Source organism: Silurus meridionalis, chromosome 4 (genome assembly GCF_014805685.1).
Source record: "Silurus meridionalis isolate SWU-2019-XX chromosome 4, ASM1480568v1, whole genome shotgun sequence".
Classification (NCBI taxonomy): Eukaryota; Metazoa; Chordata; class Actinopteri; order Siluriformes; family Siluridae; genus Silurus; species Silurus meridionalis.
Genome location: NC_060887.1, coordinates 27,190,977 through 27,202,978, shown reverse-complemented (window position 1 = coordinate 27,202,978; position 12,002 = coordinate 27,190,977). Strand labels below are relative to the sequence as shown.

The following is a 12,002-nucleotide window of genomic DNA, read 5'->3' as shown; positions in this document are numbered from 1 at the left end:
AATGAAAGTATTAATTTTCTAAAGATATTCTCATGAATGCATTATAATTGAATACAAATGAATTAACAATTCCTAAGGTGGTTTTACACATTGCAAGTTTGAAGTTTGTTTATTCATTTCTAGAGACTTGAAAAATTATACGGATGCACTTTTTTATTTGTATTAAATGATGTAACATAATTAATAGCAGATGTTTGTCCACAACAAAAATGCTCATAAATTTCGGTGTGAAGGTTCCACTTCTCAAAGAATACTAACCAAGCCCGGGTGATTATTGCTTCCTGGTTATTTGCTTTTTTTGTCGGCCTATATTTTCTTATGCACTTATTGGTGATATTTGTTGGTTTTCAAAATATAAATAAATAAATAATAAAGTCATCACAAAAAATGGCTTCGCACAAGCAAACTGCTGCATTTAGAATGTGGCTTTTCTTTGTCCTAAAAGCTTCCTATCTGTCCACTTGCTCCTGTCTTAATGAACCTACCTGTCTACAGCCTCTTTTGTTAAGTCTAACAGGATTTAAGTCTCAAAATACAGTAATTAATTATGCAGCAGTTTGCCAATTCAGCAAATTTCCATTACACATGATCTAGCTTTACTACCATCCCATCTTTAGTTATGTGGCCTGAAAGTTGACAGGATTGATCATGCTTGCTTTATGTCTCTCTTTCTTTCCTGCTCTACCTCCCCTCTGTAATTGAAGCCTGACTGGTGCTAACGTTTTTGTAGACCATTATAAAAGTTGCATTGTTGACTTAATGGCATTAAATGACAGGATGTTACACCTGTCAGCTGCCAGACTGCCCCGGGTTGGACACTCCCACTTGTGTGTGCTGTTTATCTGATGCAATCCTCCACCCAGATGTCAATTTGTAGGCTTATTTCAATGATTTTACTTTTCCTTGGTGTTACAGGTAATTTTCTACTACTTTTTACACACATAAAGCACAGTATTGTATTACTTCGAGATGTTTTTGTTTTTTAATTAAAAAAATTAATTCAAGAAATTAAACACAATGTCTGTCTTCATTCTACAAAATGCAATTAAATGAAACATTTGTCAGGGTTTTGAATAACAAACATCCAGCTACTACAATGACATCATTTTATTGCATCTATTTAATAACAAACTCCACAGTGAACACTTACCAGTGACCTTGCACAAGAAGTTTAGAACATGACATAAACATTGACAAAATTGCGTAACTCAGATGCTGAGCGAATTACTGTATTGTACGTCAGGTGTTGATATATTGCCTAACTTGCCAGAAACACTATCTCAGGGTAAATTTTAGATTAGATTGGCTGCAGTATTTTTAATTCAACAGTTCGATTGCTACACATGAATAATTCATTTATTTGGGCTTTTTTTACAAAGTATATTGATCAATTCTTACAAATTCAGAGTGTATTATAAAAGAGTGTATTGGGTAAAGATTTCTGTTTCACAAACTCTTTAGTAGGTCAACAGGAAAATAAGGTGTAAGAAAATATGTACTTTGTAAGAAGAGTACAACCCTATTATTAATCAAACAGTGTGTATCAGAGCAAGCCAGTTTCTGAAGAAAGATTGTAATTCAGATATGCTCACTGATCCTGACCCAGAAAGGAATTGTTTCAAGAACTGATAGAACGTTAAGCACTCTTTCATCAGCGGGATATGACTCAGCAACTCTGAAAACATAACTGTGGTTTACTTTTGTTGCCTTCCATCACTTCCACAAATGAACGTATACTATATACAGTATATGCTGGCTATACTAGTTTCAGTTTCCAAAAACTTTGTGAAATTTCCTTAAAGGTCTTTAAAGAACTCTTTGTCTCATTACCAACTTCCTTAAACAATCCACTCTGTTCACATGTACTCAGTCTTTTTAGTAGGTCTGACGGTTTGACGTGTTGTGAATAACAAAATTACAAATTACAAATCCTAGATAGCATTTGGTATCTGTTTAAGTAAGTTATCACATAATCTTTATAATCATACAGGTGCACAGATTTATAAAATATGTTTTATGTAGTAATTAATTAGTGTATTTTTTAGGTATTAGTAAAAAAATATATAATTTTATATTAAACATGATCTGAAGTCTCCATCCTTGTAGGCTGTCCTGATTGGCATATTTGTATTTGCTCGAATGGGAGATTTCATTATCTTTACACCCTATTTGAATTGCCATTGTTATTCCATAGACCCCTGCTCCTCTTACATAGCATGCTCTTCAGATCCACCTGCCTGAAAGCAGATCTTTTGTCATGCCCTAAAACAGTGACCTACATAATGGCCAGCTGTTTCACCATTGTCCTTTTGTTTGGGATCTCTAGAGACTCAACAGTTAAGGTTCTGGGTTACTGTTACGAAAGGTTGGAGGGGTTCCAGCACCGCCAAGCTGCCACTGTTGGGCCCTTAAGCAAGGCCCTTAATCCTTTCTGCTCCAGAGGCACTATAACATTGTTGACCCTGCATTGTAACCACCAGCTTCCTAATATTATAATAATAATATGCAAATAAAGAATTTCAATAAGCTGCTATGTACACTATATTGCCAAATGTTTGTGGACACCTGGTCATAAATATTTGTTTATTGAGTATCGCATTACACATCTAGTCCCAATTTGCTATTATAATTTCCTCCATTCTTCTGTGAAGACATTCAACATTCATTGGTTGCAGAGATTTGGAGTTTCATCAGCCACAAGGGCAGTCAGCTATCGATGTAGGGTGAGGACGCCTAGGGTGCAGTCAATGTTCTAATTAATACCAAACTTGTTTATTAGGTTTGATAATCAGAGCTCTATATTACACCATAGAAGATCTTTCTCTCCAAAGCATGTAAACCATATCTTCATGGAGCTCGCTTTGCGCACTGGGGCATTGTCATGTTTGAACAGGTTTCGGTTCAAATGAACACGAAAACTTTTTATGCAATTGTGTGCCTCCAGCTTTGTGGTAGCAGTTTGGAGAAGAACCACATATGGAAGGAAAGGTCACGTTGCCAATATAGTGTAGATGAGACAAATAATTTTATCTATCACTCTATTAATTAGTATGATGTCACTGAGCAACCGGCAAAATGACTCTATCTGCACTATTCCTTTATTATTTGCTGACATTAGATATTATAGCATCCAAACCCACTAGTAACTTTGCTGAGTTCTGAGATTGTCCCGAACTTGCCCAGTCTTGCCTTTCTTTGGACTTGGTCACGTGCGTTGGTGACAGTCAGTCACAGCCAGGCGCGCTCTCTGATTGGCTGGCTGTGTTTAAACACGCCCGTCCCATAGGCTGTCCGACGTGACGTCAACAACGATCAGCTGCTCATTTTTGCACAACAATAACAAAGGAGCGCAGTTAGACCTCGAAGGGACAGAGAGACAGACGGAGACATAAGATCGCTTTTAAGGGTCCACAAAATACTGTTTTCTTCAAAGAAGAAGTATTATATATATAGATATATTTATATCGTCTAACATATTCTACCTCAGCCTTCAAGCGAGCCGAGTTCGGTTTGGGTGTTTTTTTGTTCCCATCTTCCTGTTTACACCAGTTCACTGCCGCAGGTGAGTCTTTGTTGTAGACTAACATACTTTTGTTTTCAGGGTTATACGGTTTTGCACAAAACTCTAACTTTGTTCGCGACGATTCTGAAAAAAAAAATAATTAAGTATATTTTGCCTTTTTTTGTTTTCTTTTTTTGTTGCAAAACCCGATGGTATTGCGGCTCGTTTACGGCTGAATATGTCCAAATGTTGCGGTTTATTTTTTTGCTCCGCGCTAAGGCCTATAGTAGCTCTTTCCTGCCCGCTTGTGTAGAGTTTCTCTGCGGATCCTCCCTGTGTGTATCAGTAGACACTCCAACCCAACGCAGATGCATCCTTTTCTTTAATTAAATAACACCTTCAACACATTTTACTTTTGCTTATTTACAGCCATAACCTTCCGCGGGATAGTATAATGCACCTTATTCAAAATGTACTCAAAAATTGAGATTATACTTTGATACTAAGTTCGTGGTGATAAGAAGTTTCATTAAATGTAGCGCGTTGCTGATTATTTTGAGTAAATTAGGATGTACATAAGGGCCCAGGAGAAATACAGGGGCCCAGAGTCGCTATACAGAACAAAAAGTAGTCAAGTACATTAAGTGTCGCGTGTAGCGCCCCTGCTGGTGTGATTCTGTCCTACATCAATGTCTGATACTTTTACACGTTTATTAAAGTGTACAACAGTTTACACCATCAGCGAGTCTTTTTATCATCAGGTAAAATTGAAAGAAAACTACTTTCCCCTTTACAGTTAAAGGGAAGCATGTCAATATGATTGTCAGTAACTAATATGTTACAGATGCAGGAAATAAAGCTAGAGTGTATTTTAAAAGTACGTGTTGAACTCACCTCTGGCTTTGTATTCTGAAATTTCACTCTGGGTCTAGATTAGATTTGATATCGCAAACCGTTCTCCCTTTGGAATTCTGCAATGTACTGACCTCTTATTGGCCAAACAATTTAATGTACAGGTTCCTGTAGTAAGGAAACAAACTGCAGCGAGCAGGTGCGAGACACTGAGGTGTGTGTTGTCAGATCAGATGAAAGCACTGGGGGCAAAGCAGTGCTTCTTGCACACAAAATGCCAAATGAGAGATACTTTTGACTTTTGAAATAGTAGAGTATCGTAACCTGGTCTGGATGACTCCTGTTCATGCCAAGTCAAGAAGCTTTTATTGTCATTTCTACCAAATATGGCTGACAAAGTACACAGTGAAATGAGACAACATTCCTCCAGAAGCTTTGTGCTACATTAAACAACATAGAGCTTCATCACATAACATAGCTTCATAACAGAACACAGAGCAAAGGACTAAAGTACGTGTCCTCGCCACATAAAGTGCATTGTGTGCAAACCTGTGCAGACCGACAACACAAGACAGTGTGGGACAGATACACAAAACACAAAATAGCGCCAACCGGTAAACCTACTGCATAATATGTTCTACAGTACAATGTGCAAAAGAGGACTATAAACGAGTGTATTTGTAAACATAAACACGTTGTTGTGCAAAAACAGGAATAGCAGCAATCAAGAGGTGCAAAACAGCATGTAAACAGTATAATATGATTAAATATAATATGGGTTGAGATGAGCAATGAGTGTGTGTGTTGAGTTCAGGTTGTATTGTTCAGTAACACAATGTTGAACAGCAACTGATTCCAAGCCAGATGGTGGCCATTTGACATGGCATGAGGAAAAACATATGATTTGTTCTGCCTGTGCGGTTGCCAGACATTTGACCACATAGCAGAGAACAAATTTGCTGGGTGTAGTCTAAGCTTTTGTTTTGGATTGTTAAGGGTTTTTGTTGATCCCCCATTACCCAAACAGTTTAGTCCAGTACTAGACTAAAACTGCCTAATTTAGCATGACAGTAAGTTGCCAGATTTAGCAGGTTGTGTTAGAGAAGGGCAATCACTGAACTGGGCTGGACTCCAGCTTTCCAGGACCAAGTGGTTTAGACACATGCATATCCTTAGCAAACTGCAATGCCAAGACTGCTATAGGATCATATTGATGTTCTGCTTCATACACTCAGCTGGGGTTATTGATTGGTTCTTTGTTAATAAATATTGATCTAACAGTATGTACTTTTGTCATTGCCCTTCTGCTACACTGAGCTAATTTCTCTCTCTCTCTTATCGTTCATGTTTTGTTTACAGGGCCTTAACTTTTTCACGTGTGGCGAAAGCTATGACTGAGCTTTAAGTATTCCTAATATGGGAAGGAGAAACTCATGCAATTCAGCACCTTTCCAGAGGCTTCTGTGAGCGGCTACAACAGCTGATGACCAAAGAGCCCCATCCTCAAGCGACATTAGCAGGACTGATCTGGCCCTCTCCTCCTCTCCCAGTTTCCTTGCCATGTTCCAGAGGTTCACCAGTATCCTGTTTGGAGATGCCCTGGAGGAAGCCAGCGAATTTCCTGCAGATGTGGGCTTTAACAGAAATGAAGATGATGAGGACTGGATCTTCGTTGACTATCTTGGTTAGTGAGGTTTCTTACTCCATTTCTATATACATCTTTCAGTTTGGATATTAGAGACTTGCATTTATAGTCTTGAGTGCATCTTTCATGTTAAATACAAGCTCCTGCTTTCCCAGGACATTGTCAAATTGTGTTAATTGGAAATTCAGTGACCTCCACAAACCTTTGCTAATTGACATAGTTAGGCTAGCATGTTAGTGAGAGACATACTGTACTAGGAAGTCAGGCAAAAAAAAAGCCTCATGTTATTATGCAAAATGACTGAAACCTGCCATTTTGCTTGCTGTTAAAAAAAAGTAGCACAAGTGGCTGCACAAGTAGCTGCACAGCCGTGGAAGGTGTGAATATTTCAGGTGCAAGAGGATCTGTCTAGCTCACGTCTCTGCCATGAGGTGGAGGCATCTTGAGCCAACAAACCTCTAAATATATCATTGGTGTATAAATAGCAATGTTTCAGTTACTTTCACCTTCAGCACCTGAGGCCACTCTGGGAGATATAAATGCATGGCACCTAGACATGACATTTGTTTTTGTGGTGTGGGTTTTTTTTTTTGTTTTGTTTTTTTTTGTGCTTGTGGCCAAGGTCTAGACACTGTTACAGTTACAGTGGTAGATCAATTCTGCACTGTTGACTGAAATGGTGTAGTGTTAAATCTCAGGGGCGCCACTGGTAGGCTGTTAATCAGGGCTGCTAATGCTTAGTGTGTGAAAGCTCTCTTGTGCTTTTCTGCTGACAAATTACAGCTGTATTATTATTATTATTATTATTATTATTATTATTATTATTACTACTATTATTATTTGATAATGTGGCTTTCCACTTTGTTTGGTACATGCCATTGTTCCAGCTGTCCAAAATGATTAGAAAATATGGATTAATTGTCTTTATAGTGCCAGGGATGAGTGCAGACTCTTATCACTAGTCATTATTGTCTTTTGTATTTTATTAAAATAAAACAAATGAAGTCAGGTATATTTGATGGTCTCAGTAGGCTTTAACAGATGCTAAGTTAAGCCGTAGATCCTTTAGGAAATCAAGCAAACAGCCTGCAAAAAGCAATCACTGGGTATGGAAAGAGTAATTTGAAACTAGATGGATAGATAGGAGATGAACAGAAGAGCTCTAATATAGTTTGTCATTTCACAGTAACAGAGTTTTAAAAAAAACAGTGCGTGAGGGAAAATTTCATAGCAGATTCATGCCGTAATGGATCTGCTAAGGGTAATGGTGCACCAAAGCAGGCCATTACAACCAAGAATAAGCAATTCTATAGTCCTTGGGTACTTACTGGATATCTGTGTAACAGTCTGGCAGAAAAAGGATAAGCAGTCACACAATCCATGTTCCAATTGTTATTGAGATTTATTATCCAGCTAAATCAATCAGATGTTCCAGGATATATATATATATATATATATATATATATATATATATATATATATATATATATATACATACATACATACATACATACATACATATATACAGTGGTACCTTGACCTACGAGTTCAATTCGTTCCGTGGACGAGCTCGTAGCTCAATTTGCTCGCACATTAAATCAATTTCCCCATTGAAAATACTTAAAATGGCATTTATTCGTTCCAACCCTCAAAATTCCACCCCGTTTTTATGTTTCATGTTATTAAATTAGGAAACTACATTTCTAAATAATAAACTTGTGTAAAAACATAATAGAAAGAGTATGTAAAGATATAATAAGGTTTTATACAGTGTATGTACCTTTGAGATGACAACTTGAGCTACCACAATTTTCTGCTCGTGTAACAAAGCAAAAAATTAGACGAGTGCACTGTGTATTATGCCCTCTACAGATAATGCCATGCAAGGCACCATATCAGGTTCCCATTGTTTGCACCATTGGCTGCCAAGTGCAAAAATAGCACTGAGCCATGAAAACATGCCTCTGTGCTGGGGTTGCTGACAAAACACAATCGTCTGCCTTTGCTTTATCAAATTAGTTTTAGTTTTTGGAGGCCAATTTCATAAATCCCATTCCTGAAATGAGTGTTCTGGCATGCTTGTTTCTTTAAACATTTTTATTTATAAAGATCTTTGTTAAAGAGGGTAAATATTGATCTCTGTTGTGTGATCCTACAGCTGAAACTTGCTCCAGGGCCTGCAAGGATGAGCTGATAGAAGTCTGCTCAGACACCATAGATGCTCCTGAGTGCCCTCTGCGCTGCTCCTCTTGCTCTTCTCTGGACTCAGCTGCGGACACGGATCCTGAAGACAGAGACTTCTTGCGCCTGGATGCAGAGGGTGGTCTGGAAGAAAGCTGGTTTATCACACCGCCTCCCTGTTTCACGGCTGGAGGAAGGGGTCCAGTGCTTCTGGAGACCAGTCCTCTTGAGAACCTGCTCATTGAACACCCCAGCATGTCTGTCTATGCTGTGCATAGCTCACACCACCGCCAACTGAAGGAAAACTCCTGCGAACCCAGCATCCTCAGGTAGCATTATCTGGTAATTGGTTTTTAGGCTTTTAAAGATTTAGATAACTAATTTGAGTAGGCTAGAAAGTTTAAGTTTTGTTACGGTTTGTTGAAATATATAATGATAGCCATTCCTAAGTATTTGCCCCCTTTGACCATGTCTCCATTTTGAGGTGTTGCACCCTGAAACGCTTATGTCATAAAATAACACTGAAATGCAAAACGTATTTCCAAGGGGGTGAATACTTATGCAAGGTCCTGTAAGCAGTCTTTTTCTAAAATGGGACCGATTAGGTCTGGCTTGATGTAAATAGTCCACTGTTTCCTGTGCAGGTCTGAAGTTCAACGCAGACCCAGTCACCCTACTGGCTGCTATGCAGCCACTCTTACTGCCAAACGTGCCAGCTTCCTCGAGCAGGCCAGAAATGGACACCTGGTTCAGAGGATTCGAGACAACGTGCAGCGCCAGCAGCTGTCCCGCAACGCGCTCCGCCGCCTGAACCTGCTCCATGATGGGGGAGCCAGACAGGCCAAAGCCGCAACAGGTCATGTCCACCAGCCTGGACAAAGGCAGTACAACTACTGAGACCATTGCCACTGTGCTGCCCAAATAATACACTCTACTTTTCTCTGTCTCTCTCTCTCTTCCCAGCTCTATTCTAGGAGTTAGTCTTTCTTACATAGACACAATGGGATTCTTCAGACTCAATAGCATAGGTCACTTTACTTCAGCGCAGGTACCAATCTGCTCGAGCGTATGTCCAAATCAGGCTTTGCATAGCTCTGGTTCTCCTACCTGGAGCTGACAACAAATTCTAACTGTGTCACAAGTTAAGAGTTCTAACATAATCGTTCACATCTGTATGCACTTCACATACAGAGCCTTGTGTATTGTGAATGTAGGTTTATGTCATCATTATTATCATTATTCTTATTTGCATGTATTTCAGTGGACATTCAGGAATCGTATCATCCTGTGCCTACTTGCTTCAGATGTAATGTTTATGGCCATTTTTTTTGCATCAACTGCATTTTTGTTTCAGAGTGAATCGATCTGCAGATCAAGGTTTCTGTTTGAGAAAAATTCCTTTGGCTTCAGTACTTTAAGTCTAGCATTACTTGTCACTAAAAGCCTTCAATAGTAAATTTCCAAAATTGTAAGATATATTTAAAAAAAAAAAAAAAGTATGAATATTTTTAAAAAGAAAAAAAACACTTATAGTGTGTGTGTGTGTGTGTGTGTGTGTGTGTGTGTGTGTGTGTGTGTATATATATATATATATATATATATATATATATATATATATATATATATATATATATATATATACACCAGTATGAAGTTGTATGAGGTTGTTATCTACAGTGTCGGGTATGTACGTTTTTTAAGGTAGCTGGCATTTTTGTATGACATTATAGGGCATAAAAACAGTTTGTTTTATTGTTGGTTTTGCTTTGATTCTGCCATACATGTCTCAGGGTCACAACGCAGTCACTTGTTCTCTACTAAAATGCAGATTACTTGACAATTGTTAATTGTATTTGTACATACTGAAGAATTTCTTAAATTTGCCATTGTGTACATTGCCTTGTTAAAAATATTTGTAATTAATCACTTTTAACTAAGCTGAATGAGAGCGAAAGGCTTGTTTGTCCTAGGACTGTGAACACAAAAATCTTTCTCTTGACTGTTATAATCTGCAAACAATGAGTAAAACTGTTTTTTTTGTTTGTTTGTTTTGGGGTTTTTTTAAATAATTTTTAAAGTGTTTTTTCTTCACTGTAATAGCCTTTTGCATAGGTCTCATGCCTCATATTTTATCAATTACATAAATGTTGTCTTTGCTGAGGTAAATATTTAAACCTGATGTAGCAACATATATAGTCTTTGGTAATGTTATATTTGGTCGAATTTGTTCTTTTTGTCTACATGCGTGTTTATTGGTCTGTCTGAAATAACACAGAAGTAGTGTTGAGATGTGTTAAATGTCACGTTCAGATGAACTAGACTGATCCATATGAAGTGCAGGCTCAATTCATTGCAATCACAGTCAGTGTTCATAAAAATATATTCACTGTACTTGGGTGAGCAAACTGAATAGCACACCTAAAATGCTCTGTCCCTGAACACAGGAATATGATGTGTGCTGTTTCTTTAGCATTATGTCGGCAGTAGTGGGGATTTTTAGTAATGCGGCAGCTTTTGCATGTTTTATTTTCTGGAGGAGCAGCATTTCATTTTGTTTTCAGCTATCTAACTTTTAATGTTAATAACAGGGATTTTTATTTTGCCTTGAAATCTGTTAAGGATCTCGTGCCTTCCAGGGTATCTGTGTGACAATGCATTAGTGCAGAACTTGAACTCTGTCCAAAGGGACTTTTAACTCACTATGCACAGGGGATTGAAATTGTCTCTGTGAGCCACTCACTCTGTCCTTGTTTTTCTCCATTAAAAAATGTAGCAAAGGTTCTCTCTGTGTGTGTTGATAAATAACAACGTGCCCTTTTTCTCTCAGTGTCCCAGTCAGACTTCTTTAATTTTCAGTTTACTGGAATAAACAGCACTTTGCCAAACGAGTAGTACCATATGTTTTATTTTCCCTTTTCTTACATTGTTGATTCATATTTAAAAATGTACACCATCTTTTATTTGTAACTAGCATAATATACTGTTGTAAAGCCTCTTCTTGGTATAATTTATGCTCCTATATTTTTCAATAAATACTCTGGTTTTTAAATGGACACACGTGTTGCTCTTTGACTTTCAGAAATCAGTGAGAATCAGTGAGGAAAAAAAATTGCATACGTTTTTGTACAGTCGAGTAATTATATGAAATAATCAGAAAATAATAATGTTATTTGGGTGAAAATGCAATCAGTGCATGCTAACACTTCTCAGTATTGTCTATATTTCATACAATTTACTAGTTACTACCTAATTTCCGAATTTATAAATTTGTCTAGAGATAATATTATGCATATACTAAATACCGAAATACTTTCAAATTCGAAAGAAAAATCACATAAAAACCACGCACAGATTGAGCTCACTTGCAGGCCGGTCTTTGCACTACATTTGACAGCTTCCCTTCCTGGGTTTGTTTACATTTTCAAGCAGCAGCACGTTGTTTCTGCTACACTGTATCTGATTGGCCGGGCAGATCCTAAGCTCCACCTCTTTACCGGTCTCATACCCGGAAGTGTCCGATGATCCTAAAAAACGTTTGTTAAATGCCATGTAAATGTGTTTTTCGTTTGTGGAAGTCCACTGACTGTGTGTACTGCGTCTTTGGGCGCCAGTTCGGTTTGACCGCGAAATAAGAAAAGCGCTCTTTTTCGAAAAAAAGTCCTGCAAATCCGGTCACACCGTAACACACAGCAAACACGAATAAACTGCAATATTCAGGACTAAACACATCCAAATTCGGGGAGGATATTTAATATCGATCCCGTTATATATATATTATGTTCCAGTTAAATGATTAATTTAAAACTCGAAACCGCGAAGAGT

The 12,002-nt window shown here is 37.8% G+C and overlaps 1 protein-coding gene across 1 annotated transcript; it reads left to right on the top strand.

Moving 5' to 3' along the window:
* The first annotated feature begins 3,323 nt into the window (after positions 1-3,323).
* Positions 3,324-11,233, top strand: tp53inp1 (tumor protein p53 inducible nuclear protein 1). The gene is made up of 4 exons (XM_046848389.1): positions 3,324-3,562; positions 5,714-6,038; positions 8,158-8,509; positions 8,825-11,233. Exons 2-4 carry the CDS (start codon positions 5,915-5,917, stop codon positions 9,075-9,077), a joined length of 729 nt encoding a protein of 242 aa, XP_046704345.1. The 5' UTR covers positions 3,324-3,562; positions 5,714-5,914; the 3' UTR covers positions 9,078-11,233.
* Positions 11,234-12,002: the final 769 nt, after the last annotated feature.

Excerpts from the sequence above, each read along its gene's own strand:
- tp53inp1 (XM_046848389.1), top strand. The coding sequence starts at position 5,915 with ATGTTCCAGAGGTTCACCAGTATCCTGTTTGGAGATGCCCTGGAGGAA. Across the intron at positions 6,039-8,157 it reads GATCTTCGTTGACTATCTTG|CTGAAACTTGCTCCAGGGCC; the intron begins GTTAGTGAGGTT and ends GTGATCCTACAG. Across the intron at positions 8,510-8,824 it reads TGCGAACCCAGCATCCTCAG|GTCTGAAGTTCAACGCAGAC; the intron begins GTAGCATTATCT and ends TTTCCTGTGCAG.